This window comes from Suncus etruscus, chromosome 9 (genome assembly GCF_024139225.1).
Source record: "Suncus etruscus isolate mSunEtr1 chromosome 9, mSunEtr1.pri.cur, whole genome shotgun sequence".
NCBI lineage: Eukaryota > Metazoa > Chordata > Mammalia > Eulipotyphla > Soricidae > Suncus > Suncus etruscus.
Genome location: NC_064856.1, coordinates 1,059,780 through 1,075,891, shown reverse-complemented (window position 1 = coordinate 1,075,891; position 16,112 = coordinate 1,059,780). Strand labels below are relative to the sequence as shown.

The 16,112-nt window shown below is 45.5% G+C and overlaps 1 protein-coding gene across 1 annotated transcript in view; it reads left to right on the top strand.

Moving 5' to 3' along the window:
• The first annotated feature begins 6,443 nt into the window (after positions 1-6,443).
• ENTPD6 (ectonucleoside triphosphate diphosphohydrolase 6) overlaps positions 6,444-16,112 on the top strand; it is a 29,857-nt gene continuing 20,188 nt past the window's right edge. The window contains exons 1-3 of the mRNA XM_049780225.1: positions 6,444-6,539; positions 11,025-11,348; positions 13,850-13,926. Coding sequence (XP_049636182.1) covers positions 11,057-11,348; positions 13,850-13,926 — 369 coding nt within the window. The 5' untranslated portion in view covers positions 6,444-6,539; positions 11,025-11,056. The remainder of the gene's footprint in view (positions 6,540-11,024; positions 11,349-13,849; positions 13,927-16,112) is intronic.

Here is a 16,112-nt window from a genome sequence, read left to right as displayed (position 1 = left end):
AATTTTCCCCACTACCTCAGAAGAATCCAGAACCTTTAGAAACTAAACTTTGTTTTTTTACACTACCTGGTATTAAACTAGCCCGAGTAGATTAATATATTAAATTATGAGGATGTTATCTAAATTTTTTGAAGGAGGGGTTGGTAAAGTCACCTAGCTTTGGTAGCCAGTTAGTGATATGAGTTAGTTAGAAAGTTAGTTAGTTAGAAAGTTAACTCATCTTTGGAAGAGTTTGACAATAATTAATATTAGATGGTCTTTAAAGGTTTGGCAAAATTCATGGACAAACATCTGCTTTGGATTTTTATTTGCTTAGAGACTTTAAGTTACTGGTTTGATGTCTTACTGTTCTGCACAGATTTAATTTCTTCTTGAATTGGGTTTAGTAGTTTGCAAGTTTTTTTTCTAAATTTTTTAAATTTATTTTTAATTATGTGAACAATGACGCAAAGAAAGAGGACAAGGTAAAGTTACAGTGAAAGGCAATCACCCAAAAACAGAGTTCTCAGAAGAAATCCCCCTGCTGACAACTTGATTTTGGTCTTACAGTCAAGGAACAATAAGAAAAATAAAACCAAACCCATGTACAATTACTTTGTCCCTCAAGTCCCCAGATGTAGTACATTATAACATTTCTTAGCAGTACGCCAAGCAATCTAAAGCCATAAAATTTATGTAAGTCCTTAAACTTGAAGGCATAATAGTTTTTTACATTTCCATGCACATGCATATTAATTAACCTCAAAAGTTTAAGTAGGGTTTTTTTTTTAAAGTTTAGAGTCAAAGGAGCACAGTAAAAATGGTGTTAGAGTGGCACTTAAGTTTGCATGTTTTAAAGAAGGTGTTTAACTCAATAGGTACTTTAATTTGGTGGTATACTAAATCATACATATAGTCTGGAAGATATGCTTTGTATCCAGGAATTCCAGGTTTGATCTCTGGCACTACATAGCACTAGCACTGCTGGGAACAACGTCTGAGCTCTGATCTGTGAGTAACTTCTGAGCACCACCAGGTGCTACACAAACAATTCATTCAGAATTTTCTATTATAAGTGTTTGTTTTGGTAGATCAATAGCAATGCTTCTTGTTTTATATCTGATTTTTTTTGTTTGATTTTTTGGGCCACACCCGTTTGATACTCAGGGGTTACTCCTGGCTAAGTGCTCAGAAATTGCCCCTGGCTTGGGGGGGACCATATGGGACACCGGGGGATCGAACCGCCGTCCTTCCTTGGCTAGCGCTTGCAAGGCAGACACCTTACCTCTAGCGCCACCTCACCTGCCCCTTATATCTGATTCTAATAAGAAATTCTTATTTTTCTTTGTACTCCACATAAAGGTTTGTGATTTTATGGGTATTCTTTAAAAAGACTGCTTTGTGGTTTTGTTGATATTCTCTATTTTTATTCTCCAAATGTTTTTATTTTATTTGGTTTGGTTTGATTTTTGGCCCACACCCGGTGACGCTCAGAGGTTACTCCTGACTATGTGCTTATAAATTGCTCTTGGCTTGGGGGTCCATGTGGGACACTGGGGAAGATTGAACTGCAGTTCGTCCTACACTAGCGCCAGCAAGGCAGATGCCTTACATCTAGCACCACCACTCCGGCCCCTTCTTCTTTAACTCTTGATGGTTTAAGAATGATTTCTCTGGGCCTGAGTTCTGGGTTTCCCTGCATATCGGTGACCCCTATTACAGTCTCACAGCAGCCCTGGACTTCACAAGCCACTTTTTCTTCCCACAGCCTCTGCCTCCATGTAATGGCCAGCTTCACAGCTTCAAAACTAATCTCAGAAGACCTGCCAAGCTGATAAAATTTACAAGCACAAGGAATATTTTCATATCTACCTCACGATTTCTAAATTATTATAAGGTATAATAAGATAATGTCATCATAAAATAGAAAAATATATAGCAATGTCTCTGATGAAAATAGATGCAAAACTTCTCAACAAAGCACAAAAGTTTAATTCAACTATTTCCAAAAGACCATTTAACATGGCCTAGTGGAATTTCTTCCAGTGGTGGACCTGGTTTAACATACACAAACTAATCAATGTAATGATTAATATATCAGTGAAAGAAAAATACTAAAGGCATCTAGTAATCGATAAATAATCCCAATGCAACTATAAGACTGAGAGGTTACAAGTGGTGGCAGGAGTGAGCTTGGGTGGGGGACGGGGAGGTACGCTACAAGTGACATAAGCATAACAATGGAGGGTCTCTGACATTTTGGTGCTGATGAGTAAATTTGTACCCCAAGCATAAACATGAGCACTTTAATAGCTGTGTTGTTTCGGTTACAATAAAATAAAACAAATTAACATTATTCAGTAAATGATAGTCAATGGATTTCTTAAAAATTCAACAAATCATGCCCATATAACAGAAAACCTTTCCGACTTCATCTTCAGCAGCAGAGAGAGCTTGGTGGGCTGGAGTACATGCCGTGCATGTAAAAGGGCGTGAGATGATGTCACTACCTTGAACAAGTCAACCTAAACTTTCAGGAAGTAAAATGAAAATAGCAAGAATCGTAGCTATGAGAAACATGCGATTTCCTGAGTAGACACATGCAGCCTCATGCTTTAGGAGATATGGTTTGGGCCCATTAATATGATGTAGGTGTTTGAGCCGGAGCAATTGTGCAGAGAATAAGGCAGTCACCCATCCCAGGCTTCCCATCTGGTCCCCTAACTACTGCTAAGAGTAACTTTTGATCATTGCCAGATGTGAACCTAAAACAAAACAAACAAAATAAATGATGCAGGTCAGGTGTGTAGGTTGCTAGGCCCGAGGACCAGGGGTGGCAGTGGGGTCTCTGCCTCCCATCCAGGAGTATGCACTGTGATGTCAGCCAAAAACTAGCTATGCCTAGAACCTGGATCAGTCAAATTTTTACTTTAAAAAAGATGGTACCTAATTTTTTCCCCTGAGGTTCTTAAAGCACAAACTCTAAACCTCAAATCCTTTTATAAGTTGATCAGTGGTAGTAATGATATTGCTTGTTAAGACAGAATAGATAGTACCACTTTCCTTATTCTATTAAATTGCACATACTATCAGCTATCTTTAAATGTTATTAATTTTTAATATGGAGCTAAACTTAGAATCACTGTAAAAGTTTAAACAGTATCTCTTGTGAGTATGCATGATTTTCTATTCCAACTCTAAGTACAATCATACTCAACTGGTTTTCCACATGCCACTCAGCAAGGTCCATAGGCTCAACGACAAACTTCTTTCGCATGGTTAAAGAATAGTCCTCAAGATGTTATTCACATGGACCAGAGAGATAGCATGGAGGTAAGGTATTTGCCTTGCATGCAGAAGGACAGTGGTTTGAATCCTGGCATCCCATATGGTCCCCCAAGCCTGCCAGGAGCAACTTCTGAGTGTAGAGCTAGGAGTAACCTCTGAGCACTGCCAGGTGTGACCCAAAAACCAAAAAAAAAAAAAAAAAAAAGTGTTTGTACCCTATATTCATATTCATTCTCCAATCATCACTGTGAGAAGTGTGAGGGTCATATCTATCAGGAAGTCCCAGGAAGCTTCTCCAGGAACATTCTTTTCCCCACAGGTAGTTAGTGAGAGTGTTTCCTGACTCAAGAACAACATGGGGATTTGGGAAGGAGGTCATGTGTCAAACTCCATAAACTCTCTGCCATCTATAGAACAGGTTCACTGAGCTGTCTTGAAGACAGTTTGGTTAGGGTCTTACAGCATCTGGACTACCAGTACCTCTGGAACTTTCTATAGCTTCCCTAGAATTGACAAATGGCAGCCTCATGGTCAAAAGTCTGGAGTTCCCAAGCCTGAAATTATTGGAAAATCCATGAGACACTGCTGCTATGCTGATGGAGTTGGGTGTATCCGAGAGAAGGTTTGAACTCCAACTTCCCCCGTTGTCAGGCATTAGTGAAATATAAACCAAGTTCCCAGGATAGAGATACATGAGTGTCCACTGGTCAGAAGAAGCTCAGTCTAGTCAATCCTATACTTAGATATCATATCACTTCATAGAGATTTCACCTCTAAATGTAGGATGTCCTACATTGAGGTGGATGACCCTGTGATACCAGGGTATTCACTTGAAGCTAAGTCCCCAATGTCTCCCCCTCTCTCAGACCTGTGTTCTAACAGGGAAATCCAAAGAGCACACAACCACCTTCCATTTTCTGATAGTGTATGCCCCCTAGTGTCCTCTCAACAAAATGGAATTGTGACCTTAGACATCATGGAGTGAATAAGGTTAGGTTAAACCATTTCATTATGACTGAAAACATACTATAACCAACCTATACAAATATTTTTGTGTATATATATACATATATACAAAATATATATTTTGTATATATATAAAATATATCACTGGAGAATACAAACAAACTATTAAAGTCCTCTACAAGAAAGAGAACTAAGTAGTTGGGGAAACTATCTGTATCTCTTTATTTTTGTAAAATTTAAATATACACAGAGAATATTACTAATTGAAACTATAAAATAAATTTTAGAACAGAAATATCTATTAAATGTTGTAAGTTCACTAGAGACCATCTTCTCTTAAGCAATTGATCAATTTGCTTTCATACAAAATGCTTTTTATAAGTACAGGGCACTACTTGGAGGACAAAGGTGAAGGACCCAATTGCCTCCTGCCCTGCTGGTTTTAGACTCCTTGGTCCCGGACAGCACATGTTATAGAATCAGTAGCACTAGGAAGGTCCATCGAGACAGTGTCGAGGATAGAAAAATGTCTTCTCGGGGCCAGAATGATAGTGTAGCAGGTAGGGTGCCTGTCTTGTACACAGCCAACCCTAGTTGGATCCTTGGCATCCCATTTGGTTTCCCAAGCCTACTAGGAGCGGTTCCTGAGCAAAGAGCTAGGAGTAACCACTAAGCATGAATGGGTATGGCAAAATAAAAAAGTCTTCTCCATTCATCAGACTTGCAAGTGTTTCGCTGTTAGGCCATTGGTTGACCCATGCAATCTATCTCATGGGCATCTTAAATACCCAAGAACTGAAAATCATAAACTTCTCAAATAAACATGAAAAATACACAAAAAGCAAATAAGATAGGGTTAGAAAACTAATCTCAGCACATTTCAACTGCAATAAATAAGTATCCCAGAACTTCTAGTCCTTAAACGACATCATCCAGTGAGACTTGATCACATGAAATGCTTTCTAAATTAATTTAAAAATGTTTCTAGGGCCCTAAGAAAGGGCAGAATGACTGACGGACTCGCACAGCAGACCTAGCTTCTGTCTCCAACACCCTACAGGGTCCCCTAGGCCCCAGCAAGAGTGGTCCCTGAGCCCAAAAACAGGAGCATCCTTGGAGCACCAGTGGATGTGTCCCCAAAGCAAAGAAAAAACAAAAACAAAAATATACCCCAAAGAGAACAACAGGAACACGTTTGAGTAACTGTGGGGCAGAACTGCAGAGCCACGGGGTCCATTAAAAGGTCCCAACCGGGCCCGGAGAGATAGCACAGCGGCGTTTGCCTTGCAAGCAGCCGATCCAGGACCAAAGGTGGTTGGTTCGAATCCCGGTGTCCCATATGGTCCCCGTGCCTGCCAGGAGCTATTTCTGAGCAGACAGCCAGGAGTGACCCCTGAGCACTGCCGGGTGTGGCCCAAAAAACCAAAAATAAAAATAAAAATAAAATAAAAGGACCCAACCATTGGGCCTTTGGCGATGGGAAGGGGGATGCTCTTGCCAGGACTGAAACCCAACTACAATGTTTGCAATCAAGGTGTCTAAATAAAGATATTAAAAAATGTTGCAATCTAAAACCATGCAGACAGAGCGGAGCGGAGCAGAGCAGGGTCAGACGCACGCCTAGCAGGCCGGAGAGGCTCGGCTGGGCCCTCCAGGAGCCCAGGAGGAAGAACTGCGCTCGCGGGGCCTCCTCGAAGCTGGGCCCGGGACTGAGGATGACAGGACTGGGGCCTCTCCCCGCGCACGCGCAGCCGCGCCACCGCCTCCCACAGCGCCAGCCGCCGTGAGCCCCGCCCCTCATGCGTCACTGCATGGGGGCGGGACCCAAGCCGGCTACCCCGGAAGCCCCGCCCTCCCCTCCTGTCGCTCGCGTCCGTCTATTGGGCGGGACAGGCTTTAGGAAGCCCCGCCCACCCCTTCTGTCAGACCGGCTCCAGGAAGCTCCGCCCTCCTGTTGATTGGGTTCGCCTACTGGCCAAGACCGGCTCCAGGAAGCCCCGCCCTCCCGTCAGATTGCGTTGCCCTAGGCGGCGGATCCGGCTTCAGGAAGCTCCGCCCACCCTCCTGTTGATCGCTTCACCCTATTGGGCGAGACCAACTCCAAAGCCCCGCCCCCGGGTGGATCGCGCCCGCCTATTGGCCAAGACGGGCTCCGGAAGTCCCGCCCCAGGCGGCCGCCCGCGTCCCCGCGCGCGACTGGAGCTCGGGCACCCGCTGTCAGTCTCCGCCGCGGGGCTCGGGGCGGGCGGCCGTGCGACGGCGGGAGAGCCGGGAGGTCGCCCCTTCCTCCGCGGCGGGACGACGCGGTAAGCCGGGCCGGGCCGAGCCGAGCCGGGAAGCCGGGCGGCGGCGGGGCCTGCTGCGCGTGGGCCTCGGGGCAGCGGGGACGGGGCCTTGCCGAGAAGCCGGGTGCACGGCCCCGGTAGCCTGGCATGCGGAAGGACGGGGGTTCGAGTCCCATCGGGTCCCCCTGGACTCCTAGAGCCTGCCAGGGGCGATTACTGAGCCTAGAGCCAGGAGGAGCCTTGCGCCCGATCGCCGCCGGGTGGGACCCCAAAGCCAAAACTAATGAATGAATACATCTAGGAAGTTCTCTTGTCATCTCTTCAGCAGTCAGCAGAAATGCTGGCCAGTCTTGATTGCTCCGAAGATCTGTCCTTTCCCATCGACATCACTTAGGAATGCAGCAAGATTGTTTGAGCACTCGATTTCGAGCCAAGGCGGTATTCAGACAATCTTGCTTCGGGGCCGGAGAGAGAGCACGGAGGTAGAGCGTCTGCCTGGCATGCAGAAGGACGGGGGTTCGAGTCCCGTAGGGCATCCTGCAGAGTCCCCCCTACTTGAACCTGTCAGAGAACGATTCCTGAGCGTAGAGCCAGGAGGAACCCCTGAGTGCTGCCAGGTGTCACCCCAAAAAGCAAAACAAAAAAACAGGCATGCCCCTCCAAGCAGCCACTTCCCCAGAGCCCCCTCACTTCCCAATGGCCTTATCAGCCGTGCCCCCCACCCCTCAGCACTCTGAGACTGTGACCCTAGGGCCTAGGATGATGGTTGGCACGATAGGAGGACATCTTTCAGTACGCTGCACTGTCCTGGGCCCAGTCGGTCTTCAGTGAGGAAACCTGGAAGTTCCAGGGGGCAGGGTCGAGAAGATTCGTGGCTGAACATTGAGATTGCTAGAGTTCCCTTCCCCGCTCAGTTCGAATGAGACGGGGGTGTGGGGAAGGGCTTGTCCTGGACAGGTTTTCCTCACGGCCGTGTAGGCTTCAACCAGTGGTACAAACAAGAAACTTGGCAGGTTGGGGGAGTAGGCCACTCTCAGTTATATTAGGGCTTATTCCTGGCCTTGCTTTCCTGGCAGTTCTTGAGGGGCCATACAGGATGCCGCAGTGGTCCTCAAGCTATGGCCCGCGAGCCACATATTGCATTTGTAAGATTTTTTTTGTTTTTTGTTTTTGGGTCACACCCGGCAGCGCTCAGGGGTTACTCCTGGCTCTATGCTCAGAAATCGCTCCTGGCAGACTCGGGGGACCATATGGGATGCCGGGATTCGAACCGATGACCTTCTGCATGAAAGGCAAATGCCTTACCTCCATGCTATCTCTCCAGCCCCCACATATTGCATTTGTATCTGTTTTGTTTCTTCATTGCAAAATAAGATATATGCAGTGTGCATAAGAATTCGTTCATGGGGCCTGCGAGGTGGCGCTACAGGTAAGGTGTCTGCCTTGCAAGCGCTAGCCAAGGAAAGGACCACGGTTCGATCCCCCGGCATCCCATATGGTCCCCCCAAGCCAGGGGCAATTTCTGAGCGCGTAGCCAGGAGTAACCCCTGAGCATCTAACGGGTGTGGCCCGAAAAACCAAAAAAAAAAAAAAAAAAAGAATTCGTTCATAAGTTTTGTTTTTACTAGAGTCACACCCTCCAATGGTCTGAGGGACAGTGAACTGGCCCCCTGTTTAAAAAGTTTGAGGACCTCTGCTAGAGAATCAAACCCTGGTTGGCCTTGTGCAAAGCAAACACACCGCTGTACTATCATTTTGCCCCCCCCCCAGCAAAAAAAAAAAAAAACTTGTTTTCACTCCCCTTATCCACACTCACAAGCAACATACCTGTGTGTGTCTCTGTGTCTCCTCTGGAACCACGTGGATAGAATTAGAGAGGTAAACATTAAAAGAGCTAGAAAAACCTCCCTCTCACTGCATCCCGTGAAAAGGAAATAAGAGGTTCTGATAGCGCTGATGAGCATATCATTTAACTAGCAGGGAGAGAGAGAGAAGAACCCTAAAATCCATGAGGAGAATGATAAGTGATTTGCTAACAGGTTTTATTTTCAGTTGTCTGCACCACTTGGGGACTTTGATGACCACCAGAAGACAGCCCACAGAGTTGGCGGTTACCTGTAGAGCCTTTATGTCTGAGGTCCAACTGTTGTCCCTCTACCCTGAAAACTACCCAGGGAAGGGAGCAGACAGTTACCTCTAGGTTATGGGGGGCCCCTTTCTGACACCAGGCCCCCCTGACAAATGTCCCAGAGAGATCCACCAGGAAACCAGGCTCACTCAGCCACCCCTTGCTTCTGTGCCCTTGTATTCTGCCTTCCCATCTCTTCCCAGCCTACTGGCGATGCTCCACCTGGCTTGCTTTCCTTGGAGCCTTGCATGGACTTTTTTGCTTTGCCTTTAACAAACAAAACTCAAGTTACATAGTTTTCTCTGGGGAGCCTCTGAAAGGGCATGATCCAGCGTATATTTTGTAGTATACTTTGTAGACTGCATATCCTTTGTAGGCTATGTGCTACAGATACTAAGCATATACTTTGTCTATTAAAAAGATGGTTTGCTCCCCCTGCATCTGTCTTAGCTCTGGGATCTTATCTTAACCCAAAGTAAGAAATTAACTTCAGGGTTTGGGCCCCAGCAGCCTGAAGGTGCCCTGAATCAAGCTCTTCCTTGAGACTGATTTTTTTAACAGTATGCTGGTGTGTTGCTTTAATAATCCCGATTATATGATTTCGTGTGAACTTTGTTTTTCTGTCCAAACTTGTACTAATACGGAAAGGGGAGTTTTGCTTTGCCCTGTTGTAATAGGCAGCCAACAGGGAGGGCCTCACTCACTGGTGCTTGGGAACTGTACAGTGCCAGGAATAGGGTTTGGAGTCTCTGCTTGCCATGCTCATGATCTATCCCCTTGATGAACAGGAGGTTGCTTTTTGTTTGTTTATGTTTGTGGGTTGTTGTGTTTTTTTTTTTTTTTTTGGTTTTTTTGGGCCACACCGGTGACGCTCAGGGTTTACTCCTGGCTATGCGCTCAGAAATCGCTCCTGGTGGCTTGGGGGACCATATGGGACATGGTGGGGATCGAACCGCTGTCCGTCCTATGCTAGCACGAGCAAGGCAAGTGCCTTGCCACTTGTGCCACGGCTCTGGCCCCTATTTGTTTGTTTTTTAATGTGGCTCCATTTGCCTTTTTTTTTTTCTCTTGTTGCCTTTGCTTTGCCCAATTTGGTATTATGAACATTTCCTCCTAGAAAATGTTTCATTTCAGACTTTACATACATTCAGCCTTTATTTTTATTTATTATTATTTGGTTTATCTTTAGACCGTACTGGTGATGCTCAGGTAGGTACTCTTCTCTGTTCTGTTCTTGAAGTCCTCTCCTGGCAGTGCCAGGAATTGAACCCAGGCCTCCTGCATGCAAAACATAAGCTCCATTTTGAGTAAATTCCTATATGCGGTATAAAATGAAGAACAACTCCATTCTTTCGCATGGGGATGCCCACTTGTCCCAGCACCAGTTGTTACAGGTGGACTGTTTTCTCTTTGAGAGTGGTCTCGAGATCTTTGTCAAATATCATTTGACCACGTGTATGAAGATTTATTGGAATCTCTTCCATCCTGTTGGTTGTGTGTCTTTCTTTATAACACTGCCATAATGTGTTGCGCACTGTAGCTTTGTAAATTTGGGTGTTTTGTTTTGTTTTGTTGAAAGGAGACTTGGGGGACACATCCATCTGTACTTACTTCTAGCTCTAAGCTCAGAGATCACTCCTGGTGGCCCAGAGGACCATTTGGGGTGCCAGGGATCTAACCCAGGTTGACCATAGACAAGGCAAGCACCCTACTCGCTATATTGTTTCTTCAGTCCTTGCTTTGTAATATTATAAAGCCAGAGACTGGAACCTCCAACTTTATTCCTCAGATATTTCTTTTGTTTGGGGAAACATCCAGTAATGCTGGAGGGTTGTGTGATGGGTGTGTGTTGGGGTGGGGGAGACAGAATGTAAAATGGCCTCCCAAATATAAAAGCCAGGACTCCCAAATATTAATCATGCTCTCCAGCCTGTTGAGCCATATTCCTGGGATATAACTGTATTTATTTGAATCTTATTTAACTTCTTCCTGCAGCATTTATAGTCTTGAGGGTACAATTCTTCAACATCGTTGATGAACTGTACTCTAAGAAAATCTGTTTTGTGTTTTGTTTTGGTAACGTATAGCCTGAATGGATTTATTCGTTCTAACAGTTAGTCCTACATGCTTTTCTCTGCAAGTTAGGCTGCACGAATAGTGGTGGTAATGCTCTTGGGATCTCTGCAGTGCCCCAAGGTTCACACTCCCCAGTAGGCCACTACTTAATATCTTTTTCTTCCTCACTCACTAGGAGGCTCAAATGAGCTCCTAATTTTAAGGCAGGAAGTGCAGGCCCATCCGGTTGAGCTGTATCGTGCCTGAACGCTGGTATCCCTGAAACCTCACCAGCTGCTGTGTTTTTTCCGCATTTTCTCCAGCACGTGCAGCCCCTGCTTTGGCCAACGGAACCATGAGGAAAGTTCCCGCGAGTGGGAGCCTGAGGATGACGAAGGTGGCCTACCCCCTGGGCCTGTTCGTGTGCCTGTTCATCTATGTCGTCTACATAAAGTGGCACTGGGCCTCCGCCACACAGGCCTTCTTCAGCCTCACCGAGGCAGCCACGGGAGCCCGACGAGCCCAGCAGACCCGTGGCCCCTCTGGACCGGCTACTCAGGGCCACGAAGTCTTCTACGGCATCATGTTTGACGCGGGGAGCACCGGCACCCGAGTGCACATCTTCCAGTTCTCCTGCCAGCCTGGAGGTACCCCAGTCCTGCATGGCTGTTTCCCGTCACATGTCATAGCTCTGAGGTCACTTTCCTGACTCCTGCCCTAGATTCCCATCCAAAGGCAGTTTCACAGAGATAACAGTTTAATATGTGGCTGGGGCCCTGACAGCTCCAGCTTGTCCTGAGCATCTGGTCGCCCTTTAAGGGCTGCTGAGGTCTCAGAGGTTATTAAGTGAGCTTGTCCACTTCCCATCATTCACCAGCAGCCCCTCAGGTGGCTGGACTCATGGCCTAAATCTGAAGCCATGATAGGCGAGTGGAAGCAGCCCACTTTCTGGCTTGAGGGAACCAGGGGTCTGGGGCAGGCTGAACGATGTGCAAAGGCCCGGAGTTACCCAGTGGGCCAGGCAGCAAAGGGACGATGAAAGGGGCCTCAGCAATGAGATTGAGTCTGGAGCCTGAACCCCAGCCGCTCTTATGGGTTCCCTCTATAGCCTCGAGTTTGGGGTGTTCCAGCAACCACCCGCTGGTAGTCCCTGTTTTTGCATCCTTTGCTGTGCCACAAATGCCTTTAGATACTCACCAATGTGGTCATTTAACTGAGTTGTTTGTACCTTTCTACATCTGAGCACCTCACTCGAAAGCTCTGAAAACATGTTTTCTTTACTTTTCCCCTACTCTATTATTTAACTTATGACATAGGTATTTAAAACAATCTGCTTCTGCCTACCCCAAAATTGATTTTTGACGTTTAAGATAGCAGCATCTGATTCTTTATTAGTCATATGCCAGTGTTTTATTGTTTTGTTTTGTTTTTTTGGAGAAAAGATCTTCCAGAAAATTTGTCCCTGATTTTTTCCCCTTTACTTCTCATTGTCTGAATCCTCCAGCTAGAGTCACCCGCCACTATGTGCCTCGTACACTTTTCCATGTTATTTGCACCTGTGTCTCATATCTCAGTAATTTAAAGGAAGTCCTTTTGGTACCATATGTACTAGAGGACAGTACAATGGGGTAGGGCTCTTGTTCTCCTCACAGCTGACCCAGTTTGATCCCCAGCACCACATTTCCCAAGAGATTCAGGAGGAATCCCTAAGTAGAGCCAGGAGTAAACCCTGAGCACTGCCAGGTATGGACCACAAAGAAAAGACAAAACAATGCAAAAAATGCTCCTTTTTGTCTAAAAAGAAAACAGCAAATATTCTTTAGAATTCTGTAATATAACATTTTTGCATAATCAGCAAAAATTATTTTCATATTTGTAATTTGGAATCTACTGTCACACTCCTTTATGGGTTCACTCAGCAATAATTAGCTATATAAAAATAAGTAGGCTGGGGGCTGGAGAGATAGCATGGAGGTAAGGCGTTTGCCTTTCATGCAGGAGGTCATCGGTTCGAATCCCAGCGTCCCATATGGTCCCCCGTGCCTGCCAGGAGCAATTTCTGAGCATGAAGCCAGGAGTAACCCCTGAGCACTGCCGGGTGTGACCCCCCAAAAAAACTACCAAAAAAAAAAAAAAAAAGTAGGCTGGAGAGATAGAACAGAGGTAGGGTATTTGCCTCGCAAGCTACCAACCCAGAACCGAAGTTGGTATGAATCCCGGCATCTCATATGGTCCACCATGCCTGCCAGGAGCGATTTCTGAGCATAGAGCCAGAAGTAACCCCTGAGCGCTGCTGAATGTGGCCCAAAAACCAAAAAAATAAATAAATAAAAATAAAGTCAATAAAAAATAGCTATGTTAAAATTTTACATTTTAAATGGATACTTCTTTGGACTCTAAGTTATTCCTCAAAGTAACTCAGTAGTAGAGCATTTGCCTTGTTCTGCGTAAGTCTCTGCACGTGTTAGGGGTGCAGAGGTTCATGTTTGTTGGGGTGAACCTGATGTTTGGGAGATCATATGCAATGCCAGGGACAAACCGGAGTTGGCCTCATGCAGGTCAAGTGTCTTAGCCCCTGTGCTGCCTGTCCAGCTGCAGAGGTTGACTTATTGGGCGGTCCCACACCTGGTGACACTCAGGGGTTACTCCTGGCTATGCGCTCAGAAATCGCTCCTGTCTTGGGGGGACCATATGGGATGCCGGGGGATCAAACCGAGGTCTGTCCTGGGTCAGCCACTTGCAAGGCAAACATCCTACCACTGTGCCACCGCTCTGGCCCCAGGAGATTGATATTTTTAAGTGAAGTGTTAGCCTAAATTTGGAGTGTAATAGTTATTTTGGTTGGCCAAACTAAAGAGATGGAATTCAAACAGGAAGTGGGGATGGGCTTTTGTCATTCTGGGATTGTCTTTTTAAAATGTCTGCCTGTTCAAAATCATATATTCCCAGTTCGCTTTTTAAGAAAACACATTTTTCCAGGTTTGGAGAGAGCTCAGTGGGCTGCAGTGTGATTTTGCATGGAGCAGCCCCAGATTCTGTCCAGGCTCTGTCAGGGGCAACCCCCGAGCACCACTGGCTGTGGTCCGGAAACAGGAAAGCAAACAAACAGAACCAACCAAACAAACAAACAAACATGCTTTTCCCTTAGAAACTCCCACCTTGACCCATGAAACCTTCAAAGCGCTGAAACCTGGCCTTTCTGCTTATGCTGACGATGTGGAAAAGGTAACAGTTTCTGCTCATCTGTGTTTGCCCATCCAGTCTGTCTTCTAACTACGGCTTCTTCCATTCTCCCTTTCCTTTGAGCACACTAGGCCACCTTCACAGTGCATGTCCACCTCTCTCCAGGGGCTGCCTGCACACTCCTGCTGTTTAAGATGAGATCACATTGAAGTCAGGACAGCACCTGCCCAAGGTGCAGCATCTGCCCCTTCATACAGACAGACAGACAGACAGACAGACAGACAGACAGACAGACACACACACACACACACACACACACACACACACACACACACACACATCTTCCTACCCCCTGACCAATCAGGGTGCATGCCACAGAGTCCTGGTTCTGTTCAGAAGCACACATGGGACCAGGAAGATACTCAGACTCATGGCCCCAGGACATTGACTTTGCATGCTAGAGGTCTCGGTTTCCTCTCCAGCATCACCTGCTTCCCAAGCACTATCCGGAGTGAAGCCCAAGTGTTTTCCTAGAAACAGCCCCTGAGTACCACCAGGCATACCCTCAATAAAAGCATTATTTGCAGGTTCGGTTTTTTGTTTTAGTTCTTCTGATCGGCAGATGTGGACTAAAATAAGTTAAATTAACGTGTGTAAAGCAAAATTCATAAAGTCAGACAAGCTGCCAGAATTTAATTAGAAGTCAAAGGATGGCTATTAAAATTTTATTTTACTCACCGAGAAATACAATTCTGACAACAGTAGGTTTCGAGTATACAGCATTCCAGCCCCACCCCTTCCACCATCTCTACCCCAGACTCCCCAGGACACCAGGATAGGCTCAGTTCTGCAGATGAATGCTCGGATTCTGGCTTCTGGCCATTTGTTATCTTCCACATTATATTCTGTATCTACTGCTCTCCTTCTGGCTGACTTCACTCAGTTTCATCTTGTTCCTTCAGTTCCATCAGTGGCAACATGCATGATTTCCTCTTTTTAAAAGGCAACTAGTATTCCACTTTGCGTGTATATCATTGTTTCTTTACCCACTCTTCTCTTCTTGGATGCTGGGGTTGTTTTGGGGTTTGGGCTGTCATGAGTAGTGTTGCAATGAACAAATGTTTTTTTGCTGAGTTGAGTTTTCGGTACCTGGGTAAAGTCAAGAAGTGGGATTGCTGGGTCATATTCCTCATTTGTTGAGATATGTCCATATTATTTTGCCAAAAGGCTGAGCCAGTCAGCATTCCCAGAGCAGTGGGTTAGGGACCCTTTTCACTCACGTCCATGCCAACACTAATTTTTATTCTTTGTATTGTGTGCCAGTCGAACTGGTGTGAGGTGATATCTCATTGTTTTGATTTACATTTTCTGATAATCAGTGATGCAGAATATTTTTCATATATTTGTTGACCTCTACATATCTTCCTTGAGGAAATTTTTATTCATCTCTTCTCCCTGTTTTTTGTGGGTTTTTACTACACTAGTAGCATTAAGAGGTTACTCCTGGCTCTGCACACAGAAATTACTCCTGGCAGGCTCAAACCCAGGTCATCTGTGTGCAAGACAGATGCCCTACCCTCTGTGCTGTTTGTTGTTCCAGCGCACCTCTTCCTATTTTTGATGGGAAAATTGTTACTTCAAAATGTCTGAGAGGCATTTGTACTTCTAAGGCCCATAAATTTACAAATGCTTTTAATATAAGATTCTGCATTTTCACAAGTCGCTCAAAATTCTTGTATAGTTTCTCAGTTCCTCTTGACTTGAGCACTTCTTAAAAATATCCCAAACTAACAAAGTATATGTGAATTTTTTTAAATCAATACCTCATTCTGACCCCCCTTTGCTCCCCAGCACCACAGATGTTCTCCCCCCATAATTGTTGCCAGTGTTTCTTCCTTGGGGCATTTAAGGCGATTTGTTCATGTTTTTTAGGTGGATTTATCATAAGCACACACCAGGTGTGACCCAGAAACAAATTTTTGGTTGTTGAAAACAAAATTAGTAATTCAATTCCAGAGTGACCTGAGGTTATTCTGTATCAGCTAGATCTGAGTGAATTAGTTATCTTTATAATAAATTCAAAGTTTTTATTAATCTTTGCTTGTTTGAATAGGCTATTACACAGTCAAGTGAAACAAATCTCCCATCCCTCTTGAATAGGGATGGTTCCTCTTTTGCTCCAAAATCCCCGCACTCCTCCCCCTGGAAAACCAGTGTGTTCCTGATTT